The following is a 26,087-nucleotide window of genomic DNA, read 5'->3' on the forward strand; positions in this document are numbered from 1 at the left end:
TCCAAATCACAACTATAACCTATATTGACTTTAGCTTCAAAGTATGAAAGAAATTGTAAATAAAAACTATACCTGACAACCCTAACGATACACTGAACAAAAAGCCACAGTTTTCACGGCATTGAGTATACGATCGTGTTAGTGTGCGAACGCGTACCTTATCAGTTTAGAGTCTGAAATCTGTTTATTTCAGTGTTTTAAAATGGCGCAGAATAATCTAGAAGTTGGAATGAAGTGTATTAAATATATGTTGCTGTGTGTTACAGCTATATTTGTGGTAAGGTTTAATTACATAAAAGTATATGCGTTTTAGTTTTATCTTTAGTAACCTTGAAGTAATTTGTGAAAAGTGAGACAATAAATGAGAATTCTCGTTACATTTAGATACTGATGCGTAAGCTAATTATCACTTAGAAATATTCTTTTTGTAATACAGTTTTTCTATTAGTTAGATACCTTTTGGTCGTTATTAATCTTTTACGTGAACAAAAATTATTTTGGAGTATAATTCAATATGGTTTCTTTCGAATTTTCCGTCTTCAGTGTGTTTGGAAATTATGTCCTTATTCCCGTATTACAGTTAATCATAAATATTTATTGAATATACATATAACTAATGTTAATGGTTTAAAACTTATGATATCTACAATGTAGGTATTTTGCGAACTGGTTTTATCAGTGACTGTTTTATTTGCACGTACCGTCAAATCGTAATTTGTTTAATGTTATTTTGATGATAAATCTAATTAAACATTTGGGTCACTGATTAAAAGGTAGATAAATATAACATTTGATTTTTAATGTATTTTGACGATATATCATGTTTACCGAGTCTTAATAGTTTTATACCCGTTCATTGATTCTTAGTGTTATCTGTTATATAAATTTCATACCAAGCAAAATTATACGAAGAATTCAATCAAAATACCGACACAGCAATTGATATTTATATATTTAGCATGAAAACTCAAAGATGTTGCTAAAATATATTTATATAGGTACTTATCTTTTTTAAGAAACAACATTTAGAGTTTGCAATTTTACTTGAAAACAGTACTTTTATACTATTTCTTGTATAATCTAAAATGTTGGACTTCTTAAATTTAATTTCTTCGAAATAAAATCTAAATGACAAGTTAAAACTAACGTCATTTCCCCAGAGTAACATAAGACATAAGACAATAAAATATAAGACATAATGTTCTTTATATTATGATTTATATTTGATCTTCTTATATCCAGTCTAAAAATATAATTATTAATTTACATCACCACAAAATTAATTTAAAATACCATTACACAATAATGCTAATTATAATTATTATCTTCATCCTTTACTGTAGGTGCTGAGATCAGTTTTGTAATATGGAATAAGTTTGATTCATTTTTCTTGTGCCTAGTATCAGTCTTGTAAATAGGAGTCAGAAATCTTCATAATTATTTTTAATTGTCCAATCCTTAGTTCGTCTAGTTTATTAATATTCAGCTAATTTTCTTCATATACTAAGTCTACAAGCATAAATTCATATTGCTTATATATTTATCGAATAATTTCTTATTCTAAGAAAAATCTAATCTAAGAAATGTAATTTCTTTACATATATGAAAATCTATTTAATAATCTATTTAAAACTACTCCCTAATGTAAAAACTAGAAGAAATGGATTTGACACTTCCAGGTACTTACAGGTATACTTAGCGTTCATTATTACAAATGCTAGGCTTAGATATGATACGCACAAGGGCTCGATACTTTATGAACATTATACAACTAATTAGTTTTTTATTATTTCAAAGATTTTAAGTCATAATATGTTAGTAGAACTTTTCAGCAAATTTTAATAAAAATGGTGGCGCTGCAGTAAAAAGATTGTGTGGCCTCAGTTTTCAGTATTTGTCTCATTTATCAAATAGTATTTAAGTGCGTGCTCCTATTTCACAAATCTTTGTTTTTAATTTAATTTATAATTATTTATTACTCAACATATCATATGGAATATGCTGAAATGGTTGCAGCTCCTTACAAACATTGTATAAAAAAACTTGCCGATTAAAAAGAGTGGCGGAGAGTTTATTACCAGTTCTTCTCTTCCGTTCTACGCCCTTGATTTGAGAACTGGCAGTAAATGTAAAATTAGAAGCATTCAATGTATATTTCTTTTTTGACGTTCATAAGTGTACATTATGTTACCTATTTGAATAAATGATTTTTGATTTGATTTGATTCGATTTAATAGGGAAGCAATTGTGTAGTAAAAACGCCGTCGAATTTTGGATTTTAGGCAAGCCGTTTTCTTCAATATGTTCTGAATCGCAGAAATAACTCAAAAACATTAAATAAGGAAATGACGTCAGATTTTTTTATCACATATCATACCCAGTTTGGCATAGTTATTAGGTTTCTTAGAACACAGTTCACACCTTTATAATACGACTATATTATCAACCACATATTAAGTTTTCGTTTCTTCTTCTGGAAGTATTTACCGCGCCCACTGAAGTATTTTCGAACCAATTCGACTCAGGCCTCGACTAAAGCCTCTTCAAACCCATTCTATAAAAATACAAATTAAATCCGTGTTAGTTTTGTTATTATACACTTGGTCCACGTTAAGTATTTTTTCCATTAATTTTCGGCTGTAAAGACTTGCTGGGTAAATGCCTTCTACTGAACATCCACAAAACCTAATTAAGTAGAATAAATTATAACCCGTAGTATAAGGATAAATCAAGTATAAAATGCTCGACCTCTGTTCTGTTTTTGTTATAGATATTGTTTATTTAATGAGCAGATATATTACAATTTTAATTTACTACATAGTTTCCGATAAAAAATTGAGATTTTTTGAATTTGTTTACTGCTGACAATATCTATAAAGTAAAAAAACAGCGTATTATTTCTAAGATAATTATCCTCCGACAGATTCAAGGCCACTCGGGATTGTCTCTCATCTTCGCTATCTCCAATCTTTTCCCGCTATCTCTTTATTTTATCTGGGCACAGGTATCAGGTAGGCGTCCTCTCATTTTTCTACAGACTGGGCCATCCCATCCTATCCTACCTTTTGAGCTTGACTATAGATATTTGGCGATCTATAGTCAAGCTCAAAATGATTTTGTGTACGATACATAAAGATTAGTAAGATATGTAAATAAAACTGTATTGCGTATAAAGAAACGAAAAACTGATAGTTCAATTTCGTAGAATTTCCTTGTTTAATGCACTTGTTTGACAAAGAACCAGGTATCAATATCGTTTTGTCGTTCCCTTCTTGATTGAAGTCATGATTTGACATAAGATACGTACTTAAGTAATCATGTTTGACATAAGTAACATGGCGACGGATGATCTACGATTTGGACCGAATAGGTGCCAACCTTAATATTCCATATACTGAACAATCAATATTGGCTTAAATAATAAAATATGCACCCTCTCACACGATAGGTCAACCCTATTTTTAACATGAAAAAATAGAAATATAACATCAAAATGTAACTAACAGGGATATAAATTTACTCCCTTAGTAACTTTAAATTCAACAAATAAAAGTGAAGTGATAAGAGCGTTTAATTAGTCAAAATAATAAATATAAATACGGAAATTATAATATTTATTAATTAGGTTTATACAGAAATGATCATTAAAATAATAAGGTAAATCATTTTGTGAACCGGGTAAATCTATTGTGGGTTTTTCCAATTAGTTATAATTATGTATTTCTTTTTGTAAAATAAAATTATAGCTTAATACGTAATTAATTTCAGCGTCATTAAGTTTAAATTGAAAAATCCAGCTATATTTCAATTCACATATACTTGTATGATTCTCATAACACACAAAAGTGTCTTCCATTTATACTACTCCTAGAATCAAAGCCGTTTTACCGGAACGAACCCAGTGAATAAATAGAAGATATATAAGAAATAATATTGTTGAATTAATAAATTTTCTTATACAACAACAAAAACTTGAATATCTTGAAATGTCTGTATGTACTTTGTTCCCATAACTCCGAGGAGGATCGCTGCAAAGGGATCGCTGTAATTTATGGCCCGAATCGTTACTGGTGATGAAATTTGGTTTATCATTATGAACCTGAGTTCAAAGCAAGAGTCGTTGCAGTGGCATAAAAAAGGCATACCCCGCAAAAAGAACAAGGTGTCTCAATCGGCCGGAAGCCCGGAAATATTATGGCGAGGATCGTTTGGGATTTCGGGGTCCTTTTGATCGATTATAAGGAACGTGTGTTGACGTGTCTCTCTGATGGGCGAAAACTACGCATCTTTACCAGATCAAGTAAAAGAAGTTGTTAAAGAAAAATGGCGAGGAAAGTTTACAAAAGGGTTGCTCGTCTTGCACGAAAATACGCCCCTGCATACAAGACATATTGTGACGGCTGCTATTCACTGATGCGGTTTAGATCAACTGAGTCACCCACCCTAGAGACTAGGCCTGGCCACTATCGACTATTAATACTTTCCAAAAATTAAGAAAGAACTGCGTGGAAAAAAGTTTTTGGACTATGATGAAGTGAAGTCGGCAATTTCGGCCTATTTTGACGACCAAGACAATTTTCGAAGGTATTAATAGTTTATCTGACAGATCTGATAAATGTATTAGGGTTATGGGAGAATACATTGAAAGGGAAAAAATAGTTTAATGTTCCATTTCATTACCCTTCCCTGTCATTCCGCGAACTTGTTGATCGCCCCTCGTATGAGACTGAACAAAGTAAAATTCTACTTGTGTGGTGTAAAATCAATATATAAATACCGCAGTAACCACTGTCCTTGCGACTGACTGCAAGGTCAAATGTCACCTGTCACGATATGCTTTAATAATAGTCTAGATTAACTACTACTATACTATGTTCGCGTCAAATGCTTTAAAAGAAAATATAACTAATTTATAGGTAATATCAATCTTTTATGATATAATTTTTCTTTCAATATATATGCTAATTTATTTCTGTTCTTTTAATTCTTTTATAATCCGGCTAGTATTTCTACCCAACACTCATCTAACCATTGATTCAGCATAAGATTCTAGGATTCGTTTTAAAACACGAAATAGGTCAAGTTGGTGTCTGACATATGTCTTCAATTTTTGGTATTAAAACATGCTGGTTTCCTCTCGATGTTTTACTGTAGAATCAAGTGCTATTTGCGCATATAGAACGAAAATTCTATTAGTGAACTGCGGTGATTTATATATGCTTTAACTGGTCCCATTGTAAAACAATGTAGAGTTAAAAGTGTTTTATAAGTCATCTACTGCACAAAACTGATATTTGGGGCCAAGCGGGTAGCGCCACGTATTTATAGATATAAAATCCTTTTATAATATTTCAGTCATATGACAGTTAGAGCTAGTTTAACATAACCTTTGTTTATGTAACATGGAAGGTTGTAGAAATCATAATATAAGTCTAATAAGACACGCATTGTGATTTGTAAAACAATTGCAAATTCCACAATGACACGTTTATCGTTTATTGAAAGTAATTTTCAAACTGTCTACGTTTTGCCAAGTAACAAGACTAGAACTTGAGAATTACTAGACACCTCCTTTGCTTTTAAGTTGTAGGAGGCTCACCTGATACCGCCGCCCATGGACACTTGCAAGTGCATTTTAAGAATTGCTGTTTTCTTAAAGCACAGGAAATCAGTTTTCACGGATTTAAAATTTACTTAAACGTAACTCTGATGCCAATCATAAAAAGTGCGGAATCACAAACAATATAACACTACATATTAACTATATAGAAATTGCATTTTATTTAGCAATTCCTTTATGAGAGGCTTGAACACTGCATGCTTGCTTGGATGCTTCTACCGAATTCACCACGGAGAATTTCCGGGGAGTTATTTGAATTAATAGCCGCAGGTGGATTTCATCGTCCTTCATTAACCAAGCGTTAAACGATGGATACAAAGGAGTAGCCGGACACCAAAACGTTTTATGGCGAATTTTGATGAAGTAAATAAGAATGTTTGAAAATATGTGTATACCCTATAATGCTTACGTAATTCTTGAACCCCTTTTGCCACGTTCTATAAAATACATGAATAAGTTCAAAATATGGCTACCGGAAGTTAATCGAAACTGTTTTTATTTTCAGCTGACATCAGCGCTGATAATCTCAGTGGGCACGACCATCTATGCAATTTACTACGATGTCGCGTTCTTCCTCTACGACCAGATGTTTTCACCAGCGACCTTCATCGTTGTTATTGGAATCATCATGCTGTTCGTGTCACTCTTCGGATGCATAGGTGCTATGAAAGAGAGCACTTGCTTAGTCAATATTGTAAGTATTTGTTGTAATTAATAGATCAAATCCAAAAGATATTGTCATAATCATGAACGTGACGTATCCCATACAATGTTTCTTTTTAAACGCATTAACGAATATTGATGACGTTATTCTAAAGTATAATCGAGTGATAGAGTTTACTAGCTACTTAGACTATGATCATTGGACGTCGAGGTGATACGTATGGAAATTCGTATTCTGAGTCGTTTCACAATTGCGCGTTGTTATAGGCAGTTTTGCCGCGCACTACTACTATGTAGAACAAGCAAGTATTTCTGAACCAATTCGATTTAGGTTCCTTCGAGAAATTCTCGGACCAATTCTTAAAAAGCCGGTAACGCACTTGCGAGGCATCTGGCTTTGTGACTTTGGACGGTATCACTCAACATCAGGTGAGCCAAAGCAAATGCCTTTGCAAATATGGTGAGGAAATAGCTCATTTAAATACTTTAAAGATATGGCTGAATCAAATCATTGTATACATTGATGATAACAACAGCAAAACTTTCTTATTTATTTTTATATCAAAATCGTTTTAAAGATAAATGGTGAAAATACTGAGGTATTGCATCCATTTTATGCATAAAACGAGCGTGTTATCAATAATGTATCAGACTTTTACGAAACAGTTGATAAGCGGTTAATGATAAGCCATAGGTAACGTTTGATTTATAGATACAGTGTTTACATTCTTTTGTTATAAAATTGCTTTTCGATGTACGTCATATTATTGTGTTTAAAATTTATTTATATGATAACAATAATTTAAATAACATAGATAATCTTAATCTGAGCGGTACATAAAATTATTATTTAAAAAGTTACAGTCTACGCACCAACATAAGTGCATATCTTCTCGTCCAGGTTTTGAAATAACCTTATAAAGGAGTAACTTTTGAGTGTTTTGAGTATGAGGTAATTACTTGTAGGCACATTTAAGTAAATACAATTAATAAACAATTGTTTATCATTAGACTTCATACTATATTCCAAAACATGTGGAGGCTCACTTCGGAGGGTTAAAGCTTGGCTCGTTCTGAGGTTAACACAACAGTAACACCATCCTAAGTGAAATTAATCAAATTATGACATTAAAGTCACAATAAATTTATTCATATAGGTAGCCAAGTACACTTATGAACGTCAAGACAAAAGATGTTAAATTGATTATAAAATTTAACTTACTTCCACTGCCCTTACCCAATAGCAAGAGCATATTATTAAACACTAGCGGCCCGTCCCGGCTTTGTACGGGCTGACATTTTATAATTTTTATAGATATTGAAATGTTCTTTAATACATATTGTGCAACATTATTTTGTTCTATTATCAATAGTTTTCGCAGCGCATACTATGAAAGATATTTTATAGGCATTTTTGTATACCTTGGGTAACATTGTAGTTTTAGAATCGGTCCAGTGCTTTTTGAGCCAATTCTTTAACCATACTTACAATTCTTTCCTCTTTATAATATAAGTATAGATCAGGTCTGAACAAATTAACTCAAATGAAACTTTCAGTTCGCAGTGATATTAAGTTTGGTGCTGGTGCTTGAGGTCGCAGCGGCCATTGCCGCCTACACCCTTCGTGGTCAGGTGGCGCGAATGCTGGATGAGAACCTCAGAGAAAGTCTGCCATACTACTACACTTATCCAGATGTCACCAAAAGTTACGACTTTATTCAGAACAGAGTGAGTTTGACATACAATGTCAATTGTCACAGTAATTTATGATCTATGTTTTAAATAGTACTGTTCTAAATACATCCCGTTCTATAAGTAAATTCTAGCCATTGATAGATCTGTTACAGTTAGTCAACCAACACTTCAATAAGCCAGTTGTTATTAGCTATTTACTTACTAGATATTTCCTGTGTCATTAGTATGATCGCCAGGAAAACGTATTTTTGTCATTGGATTTTGTGTCATACATATGACCCTACTTTTAAATCAATCAATCTTTTGGATGAACAGGAATCTATCTGTTGTGAGAAAGTTCAGTTCTCCAGTTGTGTTGTAATGGGACTAGTGGTAGTGCTGAGCTACTTCTAATTAATTTGCTATATTTGTTTTAAAATAAGCTTGACGATTTGCTTTTTTAAAAGAGTACCGAGAGGTTTTTACGCCGGCTTTTTCTTTCTTCCTTCACCCTCGATCTTCTTTGCCGATGAGTAGGGATGCCAACGGTATAATGTTTAATGTTTAAAGGACTTTATTTCTCATTACAAAAAAATGTTTTATTTACATAAGAAACTTAATATTCATATGTATATACGAGCGAGATACACGTCGCCATTAGCCGTCTTATTTTTAATCAACAGTGTTCACTGTAACATGCATCTTTACTGCCTTTTTGAATTTGTCAAACACTCCAATATTGCGAATTTCAGATGATAATTGATTAAATAATTGCACACCTAATAGATTATCCTCCTTATTTTGTGTGATGTTTGCGAGCAAAAGAAACCGACTCGATTCTATATAGTGCTTGTGAATGTTTCAGCTCAACTGCTGCGGTGTCGACTCATACCTTGACTGGGGCGATGTAATAAGCGATCAATCCCACGAAGGGATAGCCGTAGCAAACATCACTGTACCATTCAGTTGCTGTGCCGAAACGCGTACCCAGTACGTCAATGAAATGCAAGTTGAAGAATGCGAAAAATTGTACGCCAACGGATGCCTCCCCAGAATAACATACTTGGTCTACCAGAGCGCTGGGTTGCTAGGAGCCGGAGCCATGACTATTGCGTTCATACAGGTACAGTTTCCGGCATGTAACTTGGCAACTGTCAGGACGTATGCCAATTTTTGTTGTTCGCACATTGTTGGTAAAAGGCGAATAAGCAGTGCCAAATTACGATGTCAATAATGTTCCATATCACTCACTCGGTAGCTCATTTATCAAACTAATTAATTATTCAAAAGTAAAAACAAAAGTGAAATTAATTTTATCGATTAAATTTAATACGTTTTTAGAGCTGTCGTATCGTTTTCGTGAAGGAAACTACTAATAAAAATAAAGATATTGGTTAGGTCATTATCTCGGTGCAAGGTCAAACCATGCTTTTCCATGACTTTTCCTTAATAATCGCAACCTTGCTAAGCGTTTCTTCCTAAAAAAATTTTGCCGTAGGTGTGTCTGTCATAGCTACTATTTATGAAACGGCAGAATTATAGCGAGAAGTTCTATAAATCCTTGGAACAACAAAGCGTTATCTATTTATTTCAGGCGAGTTCTGCCCACTGAAGTATTTCCGAACTAATTCAACTCAGTGTCCTTCAAGTATCAATTCTTAAAAGGCCGACAACGCACAAGCCCTTTGGCATTGAGTGGCCATAGCTTAACATCAGCTGTGTTGCCCGTTTGCTCCTTGTTCTATAAAAATCAAGTATCAGTGACGTTAACGTGAAAACAATTAATGATATTACGTTAAATTTACGTTACGTAGTGGAAAACTTATGGATTTTTTCCTATGCTCATTCGAAGAAGGAAACGTCAGGAAGCTGACTAAGAACAATAAAATTATTTTGCAAATATCTATGAAACGTGTCACTGTAGGCCACTACTTTTTTGTACATTGTATAAACATAGATATATTAAAAGCATTGTTTTTTTACAGATTATTGGCATCGTATTTTCCTTCTCCCTGGCCACTTCCATTCGTAAGGCAAAATCAGAACGTGAACGCAGACGCTGGGAGATTCAAGAACGTATGATTAACGCTTACACTTCTCTGAGTCCTGACACAGAAAAGAAGCCAGTCGTCTATGTCCCATTCCATGGACAAACTGTTGCTTAGTTCTATGATTTATGCATACCTACCATTATCTATGAAAAACGTGTGGAAATAATGACATGCCTCTATAATCTATTGTGGTTTTAAGTATCATTTTCACCTTTAATGTGTGGCCAGACCAATGTATAATTACAGTAACTTAATATTACCAAGGTCAATCATTGTCTATAAATTCGCAACTTTTGGCATATAGATAATGTTATTTTTATGTGTTTCTAAAAATACATAGAAATAACATTATTTAAATGCCAAAAGTTTTATAAGAAATACATAGAATTACAATCTATAGATTTGGTAGGTATATAGACAATATCACAAAGATAAATAATAGTTAAAGGAAATCCCAAAGATCGGAGTAACATTATTTTCATATTAGCTATAGTTTTTAATTGGGATGTTATGGTTTTGTGAGTTTTATATCGTGTTCAGAGATGGCATGGTCCGAAATATGTTAATATTAAAGTAACAATAGACCTTCCTTATGAATTTACCTTTTTCTATTATTCAATCTCTTTAAGTTAAAGGTTCTTTTTACCATATTAAAAGGGAGAGATCAAAACAGAACAGGAATTTTTGTATACATAATCGATTGTAAACACGACTCGCTTGTAAAATTTCGTGACATCCCTAAACTATTGTATATAATAAATCGAATCGTACCTACATGTGAATTATATTTTATTAAAGACGATAAACTTTTATAGAAAATAGTTTTATTGAAGTCTTACCAACCGTTCAAATATTCCAATTGTTTTAATGTTAAAATTCTTATTGAACATACCAAGTAATCCACGCATTTCATTTTAAGCCCATTTCCTATTTGCGTAATATCTCGTTATATATTAAATTCTACTGTATGTGTGTACGTGACTGATCTCCTGTGAAACGGCTGGACCGATTTGAATGATTTTTTTTGAATGTGTTTGGGTGGCGCCATGGGTCGATTAGATTCACAAATCTGCCCGGCATCTGGGGCTACAGTTAGTAGCTAGGTTATTTATCGATACAGCAATATATATGTAATACATATACAGATGGTACACATATATTATGGTACATATAACCTTACGTGCATGAGTTCGTCATTAAACTGCAAAACAGCGGGACAGATTTTAATGAAATATTTTTTGTGTTCAAGTGGATTCGAGAATTATTTACATTATTAGATATTTTATTTTGTATGTTAAACGTGTCTACAGAACAACATCTCTCTGATCTACAAGTCTTAGGGTCTGTTTCACAATGTATGGATAAACAATAGTGTTTATCCTACCAATAAGCTTATTTGGAACCTATCCGGACATACCAATAAGTAATAGTTTTTTTGGAGAAAATATGAAAGGGATCCATAATAATTGGTGTCAAGTCGAACATGACTTATTTGCATGTCGCTCCATTTAAACATAATTCTAGATAAAGCTGATAAGCAGGTATCAGAGATAAGGCATGTCGCATTATCAAAGAATTTTGGTACGTGATACAAAATTGTTTTCGGATATAAATTATAAGTATTATCAATTAATAGCATATAAGTATACAATACATATAAGTGACTCATTTTCCAATATTAATACTCAACCAATCCAAAACAACTATTCTGGATTATATTTGAGGTTAAAAAAATGTTCACCAACAAAAAGAGTACATTTCTCGCCATGCCTTCAAACAGAAAGTCATGAGATATGGACAAAATGCCGAAAGAGACCGATGATGAGAAAGGATAAAGAGATAGGTCAGGCGATGGAGTGTGGATCTGGAAACCACATACTCTAACGGTATACAAATAAATCGAGAGAATTTGAAGAGGCCTGCGTATACCAGGACACACTAGACAAAATATTTTGTGTTGTATTAACTATATTAAAAAAATTAGGGTCACAGAAATACAAAAGACTGACAGTAATTTAAAATTATTGAATAAATTGTCTCAATATAAAACTAATTATAAGTATTTAAGAGTTAATGTTTGGAGCAATTCTTTGCAATTATATGGAATTTAACGTCTTTATTATTTCGCCATACATATGTTCATGGAGGTCAAAACTCAAAAATATCTTTATTCATATAGGTAAACATGTACTGTTATGAAGGTCAAAAAAAAAGAAATTAAATTAATTGTAAATTTTCATTTACAACCAGTTCGCAAGTCAAGGGCGTAGAGCGGGTAAGAAGAACTGGCAAGAAACTTTCCGCCACTCTTTTCAATCGTCAAGTTTTTTAGTAGTTTTCTTTGATGGTTTAATATAGTAACAGAGTGTTTTTTAAATTAATTGGCAGTAAAGCTAAATAATTTTTTTATACGACTCCCATATAACATGTTTTACCTAAATTATATTTCGATTTTATAATATGATTCCACTTCGGTTTAGTGGGTCCCGTCAGATATTGAGGATTTTTACAGTGTGCAGTGGTAACAGGTCCACGGTTCGAATATTGAAATGAAAATGGATTGAAAGTCAATGTAGACTATCAGCTCACTGTATGTAAGTGTGTGTATTCTGGAAAATAAAATACAAAATGAAATCTTATTTTATTTGTTGCGCAACCAACTCAAAAGGCTTTAAACTATCAATAGCCTTCACGTCACTAATTGACAGTGTGACGTCACATTTTCACGTTCTAAGGCTAATCGCAACTGGTCATTGGAAACTGACTTAATCAAGATGGCTTCCTGTGTCATTTATGTTAATGAGTACACAACTAATTTACGTCTTAGTATTTTATGCTCAATCGTACGACGACGTGTTACGTTACTAAAAACAAAATTAGCATTTACACCGAAACATATCTATCAATCATGTTATCTTTGATATAAAATCATTCGTGATTCAGTGAGGATATAAGTCGAACGTGCTTAGAAGAAAAACCGTGAAAATGACGCTTAATACACACTCGCAGAAGATTCACTTCAAAACTGAGTCGGAATACACGATGAAGTCTATAAGGTTCCTGCTTTTAACTATAACAACTATGTTTATTGTAAGTATTATTTATTATATATAATACCTTTGTTTGGTAATATCGTATCAGCAAATTCGATGTTTATCTTTATCGAAAATAGCCTAAGAGACTAACACAACTTACAACACTAGTGCATATTTATTTATTGCTGCACCGTTATAATGTCTAAGAGACAAAGAAGTGATTTTTGTGACCATGAATTTATACTCCGATGAGACAGTTGTCTTACCTGACCCCACGAGAGCTGACACAGCTGAGCTGATCCAAGGGACGGAATGTTCGGACATCATAAACTTCGAAACTATTAAAATTAATAATTATATTACGAATTAAATGTAACGTTGTTCTTAAGAAACTTTTATTGAGATATGATTTAATAGTGATATTACGTGATTAAGCAAATAACAAAATCCACTCAGTAAAGGTTTTCCGCAGTAAGCCGTTAGTAATAGTCTGATCCCTGACGCCCGAACTCAATAATTAATCCAGAATTTTGGATTGTTTTCAATCTGATATCAGACCGTGACAGTCACGTCAAACACGACGAAGACAATCCATTGTTGGCGACGGATAGAATGCAATCTTTTCGCTCTTTACACTCATATTTGATAATCAATATAAACCTAATAAAGTAAATAAAACCTTAAAATTTTTATTAAAATATATATGTCTATGTTTAAAACAAATAGCTTTTTAATTATTTTAAAAATCGGTGGTAGTTAAAATCGTAAGATAATATATAGGCACAGTTGAACTGTCATTTTCATACAAAGGTTTGAATGAAATGAAATAAAAAAAAACCGTATACCTATGTTGTTTCGACCTAATATGGCTAGCTTGTATCGACAGATGGCTATTACAATCTGTCGATTGGCTATTGGCACATTTTTATCAATATTTAGGATATCTATCTCAGATGGTCAAATTGGATTGAGATAGGTTATTGGGATTTGGCGTAAGCCCGTGTGTTGGAACTCTATCTGTGCACCTGATTCGTACATTAAAGTGTAACATCGTTATGAAATTGACAGTGCAGTCTGATATGGTGTTATTTTTTCAAAATCTTGTAACGACTATTAATAATATTCAAGTCTATCTCATTGCATGAAATTATAACGATGACTAGAATATAGTTAACGTAACAATGATAGCAAAGATTATGACACAACTGAAACCTCCGAAAAATTTACTAAATTTTTAGAACGATCGCGGTCTTTCGACATATTATAAGACATACTTTTAGACTTGTTTTCGTTGTAAGGTTTACGACGAGACGCCGAGAATCACAAAAAATAAAATAAAATTTTATTCAATTGAGTACCCTAATGTACACTTATGAACGTAAAGAAAAGAAATATACATTAAATGCTTCCAATTTTACATTTACTGCCAGTTCTCAAATCAAGGGCGTAGAACGGAAGAGAAGAACCGGCAATAAACTCTTCGCCAATCTTTTTAATCGCCATTTTTCCACCTGCAACCTTTACTCCCTGTGTATGACATCTTGAGTAATAAAGATTAATAATAATAAGGGTTCTTTAGCCAATTTCTTATACAAAAGTTATGAATTGCATGAAACAAACATACCTTTTCATTACACAGTACACACATCGCTAGAATATATGAGTAAGATAACAACTGAAACTAATTACGTACAGGGTTACACTAACTTACCTGCATAAACATTAATTTACTTAAAAAATCACGAACGATTCATAACTTTACACATTCACTGACAATTTTTACTTACTTATGCAACAATGGTTTAATTAAAAAAAATTGTAAAAATAAAAAAAAATTGTTATGTAGAAATTATTGTCATTAATATGTCAAAAGTGAGAAGTATTCCGAACCAATTCGAATTAGGGTCCTTTAAGAAAAAACCGTATCAATTCTTGTAAGACCGGCAACGCACTTGCGAGCCATCTGGCAATGTGAAAGTCCATGGACGGCTGTATCACTTAACATGAGATGAGCCTTCTGTCCGTTTGCCTCCTATTACATAAAAAAATATATCAGTTTCATACTTTGCGTTTTATTTTTTCCTTATGTATTTGTATTGATTTATTTTGTTACAACAATAAAATTCAGTAGTCTAATAGAATTACATAAAATATATGACAGAAGTTCATATTAATATTTCATATTACAGATTATTGCTGGTCTTATGGTTGTGCTGGGAATATCTGTATATACGCACTACCACAACTTCTCCTTCTTTTACGAGGCAGCAAAAAGTGGCCGGTTCATAACTCCCTCCCTACTGTGCGTCCTATTTGGCATGGGACTTTTCATAGTGACGCTATTTGGATTCTTCGGTAGTCTTAAACAGAGCACGTGTTTGGTAAACATGGTATGTATGTTATTATAGCCTTCAATTAATTGACTAGCATGTAGGACGAATAAAGGTCTATATATTTCTGTAGCCAAATGAAGTATCTATTTATAGCCAAAAACTACGCTCCCGGACAAAATGGAATGGTAATCCGTAATTCAAACTGAACTGATTCTTTTTGTTAAATAATATTCATTACACACACAATGTTCTACACATAGATTGTTAAGTTATGGTCGCATTTCTGAAGAAAAGTATAAAGTAAAATACTAAATTGTGATATTTTAAGGATTAAGTATGTTTGGCAACAGAAAGAAAGAAAGAAAGAAAGAACTTTATTAGACACAGAGAACATTCTAACACGTGTAGTACATTTTAGGTATAAGATATGAACATAAGTTCTGTTATTTACATTCCATTGTTTGTAAATGAACAAACATTAGAGAATTACTCTCAACTTGCGAGATTTAATTACGTATTAAAGGTTTGTCTAGGACTCCCTACTAAAATTTGTTTTGGGGAATTATAATCCAGAACCCACGAGGCAATTTAACTCAATGAAGCCGCTGTAATGTGCAAAATTTTTTGAACACGACTTTTTTGATTTATTCAGTACGATTTCTGCGAGAACATTTCAAAGTATAATTTATTGTTGTAGCGAATAATCGTCATATAAACTTAAACTGTAGTATAATATTATATATAGTTATTCCGTATGTTAGTTGGGTACATATAATCAGTGGCGGTTTATTATTCAGGTGCCGCCCTTGCCTTTAACAATTGTTATATGATAGTTTTAGAATCTAATAATTTCGTTACACGTGAAATATTTTTTATATACCTACCAGTGGCGTATTTACAGGCTGAAGCCGGGCGGCAGATTTTTACCTTATTAAAATCAAAAAGATTCCTATATTACGGTTTTCTGATGTTATATAGACAGTATGCCCTCTTCCCCCTATTTTTATTGTACCTTACTATAGTAGGACTGAACCACGTGTCAATTTTTTTTATAAGGTAAAAGTCTGCCGCCCTAGGCTTCAGCCCGTAAATACGCCACTAGATATAAGTATGTATATAGATTATACAATGATACAATAAATCTTTTGAGTTGGCTCATCTAATTGAATTTGTAGAATAATGAAACAGCAAAAATCTGTCTGTCTGATTGCCTGTTGTTCTGATCTCAGGCATGCGAGTTTTACTATATTCTCCATCATCTTAAAACAATGTCAACATCAAATTTTAACGCGTAACCCAAAGATCGCGTTCTATCAGCATTCGCTGAAAGTATTAAGTTTTAAAACTTTACCATTTTTCAGTACGCATTTTTCCTCATAATTATGGTGATACTGAAGATCGTGGTTGTCATTTTGTCATTCACCATCAGCACAAATCAACTGCTTGGTTACGTCAGGGTGCCCGTAGAACAATACGTGGAAGACTCCGAAATAAGTGTCGAATTAGACGCTTTACAAAAATCGGTAAGTACTAAGATAATATTTGTATTGTCAGATTCTTATTCACAGTTAATATTGGGTATGCAACTACCTTTAAACAAAATAACTTGTGCAAAAACTTTAACATTTATATTTTCGACTTTGTTTTAATGATATTTTAAGTATTATAAGTATTCTATTAATATAAATGTAAAAATGCATTTATATTAAAAATGCGTTTGCATAAAATATTTTCAAATTCAATATCTTTATTCCTTTTAAAAAGTTTCCTGGCGATAATTAGCTGCTACAATATTGTTTCAGCTCAACTGTTGTGGCAGTACGTCTTACAAAGATTATGCTGGGATGAACTTCACCAGTTACCACGACACAGTTGTTATCAGTACCGAGACGGATACAGTAGTAGTCCCAACATCATGTTGCGCAAAGAGAGGTGACGTATACTGCACCAGAATAAGAAGTACTGGTTGCCAAAACGCGTTGGTCAATATGCTCGTGCAAAACTCCAGTGTGATCGGCATTCTCGGAGTTTCCGTCACGTTTATTCAGGTATATACATTTTATTGGGATAAAATAAAAGTATGTAATTATTTAATTTAAAGAAAACACTTTTTTAACGGATTGAAGTTATGTATTATTGTAAATTTATAATTATTTAAACATAATTTTAAATTTGTCCTTTTGTCTTCAGTCACCGTGACCTCGCAGGCTGTAAAGCACGCAAAACGTCGGACAAATTTAAAATTACGTTTAAATAATTATAAGTTTACAATAATACATAACTTCAATCCGTTAAAAAAGTGTTTTCTTTAAATATGTAAAAGTTATGTTAGTAAAAGACAAATTATATAATTTGCTTCTATAAATGCTTTAGGTGCTCCTTACAAACACTTTGTAAAACAAAGATCTTGGCAATTCAAACTTTCAAAAATAGAAAGCTAACGAAGATTTTTGGTCAATTCTACGCTATTGATTATGGAACTGACAGTAAATTTAAACTTAGAAGGATATAATTCTGATTTTAGAAATTATTAAATAAAGTTGTTTATACACTCACTTACTCGCTCAGATCAAGATAAGCTACTAACTTCTTGCAACATCATATTTATCCTAAAACAACTGGGAATTGATTGTTTACCCAATAACAAAAGTGGTAGGATATATAACTAATGTATTTGTTTCAGATTCTTGGCATAATATTTGCCTTGTTGCTGGCAAAGTGCATTCGTAAGATGAAAAGTGAAAAGGCACTAATGCAATGGAAAATAAGGGAACAAATGATTCTGGCTCAAAAATCAGAATCCACAGATAAAACTGTCTATATTGGTCATACAGAGTCAAGCCATGCCTAAGATGTATAGAATATATTTTTTATGAAATTTTAATTTAAGTCTGGTAAAAAAAACATGTAATTTGTGTATTATTTAACAATTGCTAATATTATTTTCACCACAGATTAAATGCCATTAATTAGATTTAAAATAATTGCATTATTGGATAAATAAATAAATATTGTTTTATTGTCTATAATTCTTGTTCACTAATACACCTATGGTCCCAAAACTGTTCTGCCTTTGATAGGATTTTATCTCCAATACATTGGTGTTGACCATTTGATAAGTATAATGGTGTGAATTCACGGTAAGCTATACATACACGTCGAGCAAGAATGTCTTCTCTGAGAATACAGTGCTCCCAATGGTACCGTGGCTCTCCATACATAAGTGCTAAGGAGCGTCTGAAATAGTAAAATATTAATTTATATTTTATCATCAATACCACTTTAATTGTATACACAACTATGGGAATCTAAGTAAATAAAAATATATTAGTTTTGCCTGTTACTTTTTACTATAAACTAATATTGATGAAATTTGTAATTGGTATAGTATATGTATATAAATAAAGATAAGATAGTAAGATGTTAGAAAAGTGAATATAAATTGGTTTAATGGCTTTGGGTGATTGCAATATAATAATTCAGCGATTAGTGATTACTCACTGCATATTATAAGCATTGTAATAGATTATATACCTGATCATTGGTATCCGTACTATGACATCCAGTTGGCTCTTAGGTCTACAAACTTCCAACATACTTTGACTACATTTCTGCAATTGTAAATTAAGACTTCCATCTTCTTTGATTATTGGAGGATATTCTTCAGCACAAGATAAATTGTACCTTTTTGTATCTCCCTTAAAAGGTATCATTGTAAGGACAGTATCTGTTAAGCAATTCAATGTAAGTATTCGCTCCCCCCACACCCAGCAATCATCAATATGTGGATCAATAGATGCCCCTTTGACAGGATCATACTCTAAAGAACACTGCTCAATAACATGATAACCTTTTAATAAATCAATTGAATCAAATCTTTTCTGAAGATATTTAGAAAACTGGGGAAAACCATTAAATTTACCAGCAACTATTTTCCTTTTTTTAAAATTAGTTTTTGGCCCAAAGTTTTGCTTGCGACGTCCACTCTGAGATATATCCCAAGGCATTTCATCAATATTTTTCATCAGTTCATTTTCTTCATCTTCTGATATAAAATCTAGTTTAATGTAAATACCTGCATATTTAATTGGCTGGCCTGTGTGGTTCGGATGTTCTTTATATAATTCTCCATCCCAACCAGGCCAGGCTAGGTTGCAAAAAGGGCAGTAAACATAGCCTTTACTCTTATCCAGCTCTATCAAAGGCTTGAAGTCATTGGCACCATACTGTGTTTCACAAATTAAACACGTTCTAGCACCCTTACAACCACAAGGCCGAGGTTTCATTATTATACAGATTAGTTGGTATATCACACAGAATTTTATTCTAGATTAAAAACGAAATATGGATGACTGATAGAACAAATCCTAAAACGCAACCAAACAATTTTAAGAATGTTATAATATTATGTCACTTTTTGGTGTTTTAAAAGCACTTAGCACAAAGTGAAGCAATATTCCTATGTAAAACAATTAACAATTTTATTTAATTTTGAAGGTTTTATTACAATAAGTTTTTTTTTAAATAATTTTATGGCCTGGTAACGAGACCTTTAAGCCAAGTCATATTTTCGGTCACTATTTACTAATTCACATGTACAAATTACAATAAGTTATTTGTCAATACCATAGACAATTCTATTCAGTACGGACAATCTAGAAGTTAAAACATTCCGTTTGACATCTGACAGTTTTAGCTAATGAATCGATACGGACTTCAAACGTGTGAATCTATTTCAGTTAACGAAAACTTACTTAAGTTTAAGAAACTAATTAGTTTTTATAAGGAAAAGGTATCGATTTACAATAGAATCCCTAATTTGTTTCAATTCCAGCATCACGCAAAAAATGTAATTATATACTATAAAAAAAAATTTATGTTTTATACAAATTATTTTTTTGCAACAATTGTATTGTCACAATGATTTAAATATCATTTACTGTGTTTTAGTTTATTAAAGTTTTTATTAAATTAGTTTGTAAAAATATCCTTGTATCAGTCATGATTAATGAATTTATATAATAAACAACATTTTATATAAAAAAATTACAAATCGTGGAAATATACATTTATTGCACCGTAACTAAATGCGTGATGAGTCTCTTAAGAGGCCAATGCCCGTCTTTAATTAGTAATATGTACCTAGTTTTACAGTATAGTATAATATATCGCGTTAACGTAGTTAAATCAGACAGTTAATTGAATCGCTTCACAGTTAATTAAATATCGATATTCTATCAAGTCGCTTAAGTTCCGTCAGAAAAGTGAGTGAACGAAACATTTAACGAGTTTCCTAAACGTTTCTGGGCAACAAGACGCATTTCAACTTTGGTAGGGTGACCAAGAAATTTTATTGGAAAAAAATGTACTTATAGTTAAAAGATATTGCTTGTCTTGTGGTGGTGTGAATGTTAGTCGATCTGACAAATGCCACATTTCCAAGGCATGTTCGCATAACCCAACCGAAATTGAAAAACACCTTACTGAACTGGCCTTTATCAGATGGATATAACGTCACGTCCATCTTAGGCGTCGTTGTGCGTGGCATACTTGGTAACAATTTTCCTTTTGAAGGGGAGAGATAACATATTTTTCATTATTTAAGATGATTAATGAATAGTCGATAAAATAAGACTAAAAGTAATCAGTTATCGTCATGAACGCCATCTTGTTTTACATTATTTATCAACACGCTGACTTTCGGTCAGAGATATTGTTAACGTTTTCAACGCAACGCAACGCAGTATTTAAAACAAACTGCTAGCGACTTGATTAAATATCGATCTTTAATTAACTGTCTAGAGATTCAATTAACTCTCTGATTTAACTACTTTACTGCGACATATTATTTGCCGACGACGTTAAGATTTTTAAAAAGATTAAGACTGACAATGACTGTCTATGTATGCAACGTGATTTGGATGAACTGCTACATTGGAGTGAATTAAATAACCTCCATCTCAACTATGACAAATGTGAAGTGATAACCTTTAGTGCCTCTCTGAATAAAATACTCTGCGACTATAGCATAGGATCTGAAGTTATTAGGCGCGTAGACAGAGTCCGCGATTTGGGTGTTTTGTTTGTTCCTGACCTTTCATTTGCGGAGCATATTCGGATGATAACGGATGCTGCATTTAGAAGGTTGGGGTTTGTCCTGAGAAATTCAGTTGGTCTATCGGACACTGCCACTAGGGTACTATATTCATCTTTGGTAAGGCCAATTCTTGAAACCAGTTGCGTCATATGGTCCCCTTATGAAAAGTATTATGGGGATATGGTTGAAAGGGTGCAAAAGAAGTTCCTTAGAAACCTGTACAAACGAAGGTACAATTTTTTTCCTTACCTCTACCCTACTAAGTTCCTGATGGGGGTATTGGGGTACAATTCGTTAGAGCTTCGTAGGGATTTGGCTGTGGTAAGGTTTGGTCTAAACGTTATTAAAAACGAAACGGAAAGCGCATACTTGATGGGGGAAATCATCAGACTGTACGTTCCGGACAATTATTACCGCTGCCGGAGGCATAACCTCTTTGCTGTGCGTTCGGCTCGCACTGTCCAGCGTCAACAAGCTCCCATTCCTCGACTACTCTCGATGCTAAATGGGTTTCTCGACTCTTCACCGGAGAGTGACCTATTTGGTGAGCGTATGGCGGCAGTGTACTCTGATTTAAGGGTATACGTGGAGAGTATTAGGGGTTAGAATTAACTGTGTTTTATGTTATTTTAATTAATTTTGTATTGTATATATTATAGTCTATTTTATTGTGAGTTTAGCCATGTCTGTAATTAATAAATAAATAAATAAATAAATATTGTATAATAAGCTGTAAAAAAGTCAAGTGGAGTGTAGCAGCGGGGAATACTGGACTAAACTGGTTTTCAGGCTATATAAGCACGGCGCGCTGTATGGTCGGGCGCACAAATAATGCAGGGTAGGCGGTGAACACGTAAAAAAAGACGGTGTGCCCGTCTCTGGGCTTGAAGAAACGTTACAGTCGATATTAAACCGTCAACCGACGCAAGCGACTGAGCTATGTCCACCAGTGGTGTCACCACAACAGTGCTCAGCAACACCACCGCGAGGGGATCGGCCCTTTGCACCTACATGCGCAACACCATCGGATTTGCTGCTTTCTTCCTTAAGCGACACTCGTTACCACCTGGTACTGACGGTTCGCACAATGGTACTGAGAACGCTCCGGTGCCAAGTTCAAGCAGCGCATGCGAGTCAAGCACTGATCTGGCACTTAATCAGGTGACCGACAAACTAGTAAGTGCGTTGAGCACAATTCTGGTAAGATCTAACTCCATTTATATTTCTAATTTTGATCCGTCTTTCAAATATTTCGATATATGGTGTGAGGAGGAAGACTCTGCGCGGTTGTCTAATTATTGGGATGACCGTGAGTGCTTATCTCTGATTGGATATTGTTTGAAAGGGGATGCTAAAGTGTGGCTAAATGAGTGGCTTAGTAATGATCATAGTTGAGAGACAACAGACTCTGATAGTTATCTCATGTATTGCGTGTTGTACGAGGAATGAGTGAAAAGTTAATTGTCGCAGTAGTTATTCGGGGTATTAAGGACCCACAAGTTCGCGCCGCCGCGACTTGTGCTAATTTATCATCGGAAGGCTTAGTTAAATTCCTCTCATTATATACCAAGCCCTTTCCGTGTATTACGCGATTTGGGAAGCCAAGACATCGAAGTATCATTTTGTACTACGTTGACGGTAGAATTTTCTGAAATATCGCTTGAAATAGATTTTTATGTTGTGAGCGACAAAAGTATGAATATCCCGGTGATCGTGGGGACCGACGTATTAAATCCGGATGGCGTTATCTATACACGAACTCGCGGTGTCCAAAGGCTTTATGAACTCCGTTGAGAGAGTCATGAAAATGGAATCTACCGACGTCGTAGAAATAAACACTCCGCTGTTAGGGTTTGATAGGGAACGTTTGATGAACATAGTAAAAAAAATCACAAATTTCTTAGTAGTTGGGACGGCTAATACTACGGTTAAGACCGGTTCAATGAATATTAAACTTCATGATAGTACTCCTGTAGTTTACCGCCCTTATAAAATGTCGTATGATGAAAAATTACGCGTAAGAGATATCATAAAAGATGTGTTGAATCAATAAATAATTAGAGATAGAGATTTGTAAAGAAAAAAGGCGATTCAGATAGGCTTTGTGTCGACCCTAGAGCCCTAAAACTCAAAGACAGTTAAAATACCCGCTTCCGTTAATTGAGGACCATATTGTTTGGCTAGGTAAAGCTACCTATTATATTTACCTTGATATGGCTACTGGCTTTCACCAGATAAAATTAAATAAAAAAAATCGACACCACTCCCGAGGTTCGTAACACCTGAGGGTCACTATGAGTACATAAAGATGCCATAAGAATTAGGCAATGCACAGGTTGTATATCAACGAATTATATCAAATACGTTACGATTTTACAAAGATTCAGGCAGAGCCCTTGTGTGTTGTAATTGTGTATATGACGTATTATTACCTAGTAAAACAATAAAAGAGGGTTTAGGTACATTACATGATGTGTCAGAGATGGGGGTAAGGGTAAGGGACCCAGACAGGCTTTTCCATTAATTTAAAAAAAAAATGTAACTTTCAGACTACGGAGATCGAGTATCTATGCCGAGTCATTAGCAATGGTCAAGATATGAAGACATCGTGCATTGCGAGGTTGACTCGCAAGGGTGTGCATTTCAATGGCGGCGATTTTGCATTTGTGCCAAGCTGTTGGTAAGCTAGACTCCTGTATGCGCGGACCATATGTGGTTTTAGCGACGTTGTCGCAGGACAGATATGAACTAAAATTAGTCGCTGGTTCTTATGGTAAAGCTGCCGCGGAATACATGTTGCCCTGGCGCGGGGAATGGACCCTTGATGTGTGTGCCGCATTCTTTGAGAGTAAGTAATTTTTACTTGCCTTTTCAAAACTTATGTATGTTCATAAATGTTTGTGAAAACTGTCATTTTATTAGAACTGCTTATCATATAGGTAGTACCTATTTTGGTGAAGACCTGCGGGAGTCTTGTGTGATAGTAATGGAGTCGCTCTTACTATCAATAGCAATGGATTCGCTCTTGCTTAGTGTGATGTACAGTAATGGAGTCGCTCTTACTGTTAAAGCAATGGAGTCGCTCTTGCTTAGTGTGATGTACAGTAATGGAGTCGCTCTTACTGTTAAAGCAATGGAGTCGCTCTTGCTTAGTGTGATGTACAGTAATGGAGTCGCTCTTACTATGTAAAAAAAAAATGATTTAATGGATGCTCTCTTATTTCAATTGATATTGTGTGCTACACAATTAGTTATTTTACTAATGTTGTGTCGAAAAGTAATGGATGCGCTCTTACTTTCGATGAAGTTATGTTAATTTAACGTTATAAAAACAAAAATGATGTAATTTTTAGGTGGCGCTGATGATGACGATAGTCCTTCACCACAACCACCGCACGCGATTCAAGAGTCATCAGCAGGTCAAGTTTCAACATGCCAACCTGCCTATCATCCCACGGGCGAGGATGCACCGTCGTCAGGAGAGGCCGAATAAGCTGTAAAAAAGTCAAGTAGTAATTTTATTTGTTAATTTCTTACTGTATATACTCTTAATAAATAATATCATGTTTTTATTAAAGTCGTCAAATGACAATAATAACTTATATATTATATTAGATCCTTACATATGAAATTGGCGTATTTCGTACTGGCCACTTTAATCACGATGTTCTCCTCTTTGGTAAGGAATTCCAAATTCAAATTTGTACAGCTATTTACTCATGTATTTGTGCTTCGATGACCGTCATTCATTTGTTTATTTCTTCTATTTTTTTCTGTTTGCGTCACTGATTTTACAAAATGGAAAACTTGAAGTATCGCATTATTTACAAGTACGAGTTGCGCCGTGGCACTAGTGCTGCGGAAATGACTCGAAGGGTGAATGATGTGTATGGCGGTCATGTTGCAAAAGAAAACACCGTTCGTTTTTGGTTCCAACGTTTTCCAACCTGCAGAACAAGCCCCGTGGACGGCCTGAGACCCAAGTTGATAATGAAGTATTGAAGGCTGTTGTGGAAGCGGATCCATCGCAAACCACGTCCGAGTTAGCTGCAGGCTGCGGTGTTAAAACTGGTGATAAAACTGTTTTAATTCTCTCTCTTGAAAGATGGGTACCTACCTCACAAATTGACTGAAGCAAACCGGCAAAACCCGCGTCGACTGCTGCGTTACAATACTGAACTGGCACAATAATGAAGGTATTTTAAACCGAATCATTAGCTCTGATGAAAAATGGACTCTTTACGATAATCGGAAGCGCTCAGTGCAATGGTTGGATCCTGGCCAGCCAGCCAAATCCTGCCCCAAGCGAAAATTAACCCCAAAAAAGTTACTTGTAAGCGTTTGTTGGACTAGTGCCGGTATTGTTTATTGCAGTTTAAACAAATCTGGCCAGACTATTACAGCTGTTGTCTATTGTCAGCAATTGCAAACCATGATGGACAAGCTAGCGGCTAAAAAACCTACGTTGGTCAATCGCTCCACGCCACTGCTACTTCACGACAACGCTAGACCACACACTGCACAACAGACGGCTACCAAATTAGAAGAGCTTCAATTGGAATGTCTAAGACATCCTCCGTACTCTCCGGACCTTGCTTCAACAGATACCATTTT

At 33.9% G+C, this 26,087-nt stretch overlaps 3 protein-coding genes across 3 annotated transcripts; 2 read left to right on the forward strand and 1 right to left on the reverse strand.

Moving 5' to 3' along the window:
• The first annotated feature begins 110 nt into the window (after positions 1-110).
• LOC110998882 (CD63 antigen) lies at positions 111-10,822 on the forward strand. Its single transcript, XM_022267686.2, has 5 exons — positions 111-277; positions 6,126-6,314; positions 7,841-8,011; positions 8,823-9,080; positions 9,943-10,822. Exons 1-5 carry the CDS (start codon positions 203-205, stop codon positions 10,120-10,122), a joined length of 873 nt encoding a protein of 290 aa, XP_022123378.1. The 5' UTR covers positions 111-202; the 3' UTR covers positions 10,123-10,822.
• Positions 10,823-12,833: 2,011 nt separating this feature from the next.
• LOC110998884 (CD63 antigen) lies at positions 12,834-18,320 on the forward strand. Its single transcript, XM_022267689.2, has 5 exons — positions 12,834-13,098; positions 15,233-15,433; positions 16,738-16,899; positions 17,179-17,424; positions 18,060-18,320. The coding sequence occupies exons 1-5, from the start codon at positions 12,994-12,996 to the stop codon at positions 18,225-18,227; spliced, it is 882 nt and encodes a 293-aa protein (XP_022123381.1). The 5' UTR covers positions 12,834-12,993; the 3' UTR covers positions 18,228-18,320.
• A 56-nt stretch (positions 18,321-18,376) lies between these two features.
• Positions 18,377-19,965, reverse strand: LOC110998883 (alpha-ketoglutarate-dependent dioxygenase alkB homolog 4). Its single transcript, XM_022267687.2, has 2 exons — positions 18,911-19,965; positions 18,377-18,613 (listed from the first exon to the last, which is right to left on the reverse strand). The coding sequence occupies exons 1-2, from the start codon at positions 19,660-19,662 to the stop codon at positions 18,400-18,402; spliced, it is 966 nt and encodes a 321-aa protein (XP_022123379.2). The 5' UTR covers positions 19,663-19,965; the 3' UTR covers positions 18,377-18,399.
• Positions 19,966-26,087: the final 6,122 nt, after the last annotated feature.

The sequence above is a fragment of the Pieris rapae genome, chromosome 8 (assembly GCF_905147795.1).
Source record: "Pieris rapae chromosome 8, ilPieRapa1.1, whole genome shotgun sequence".
NCBI lineage: Eukaryota > Metazoa > Arthropoda > Insecta > Lepidoptera > Pieridae > Pieris > Pieris rapae.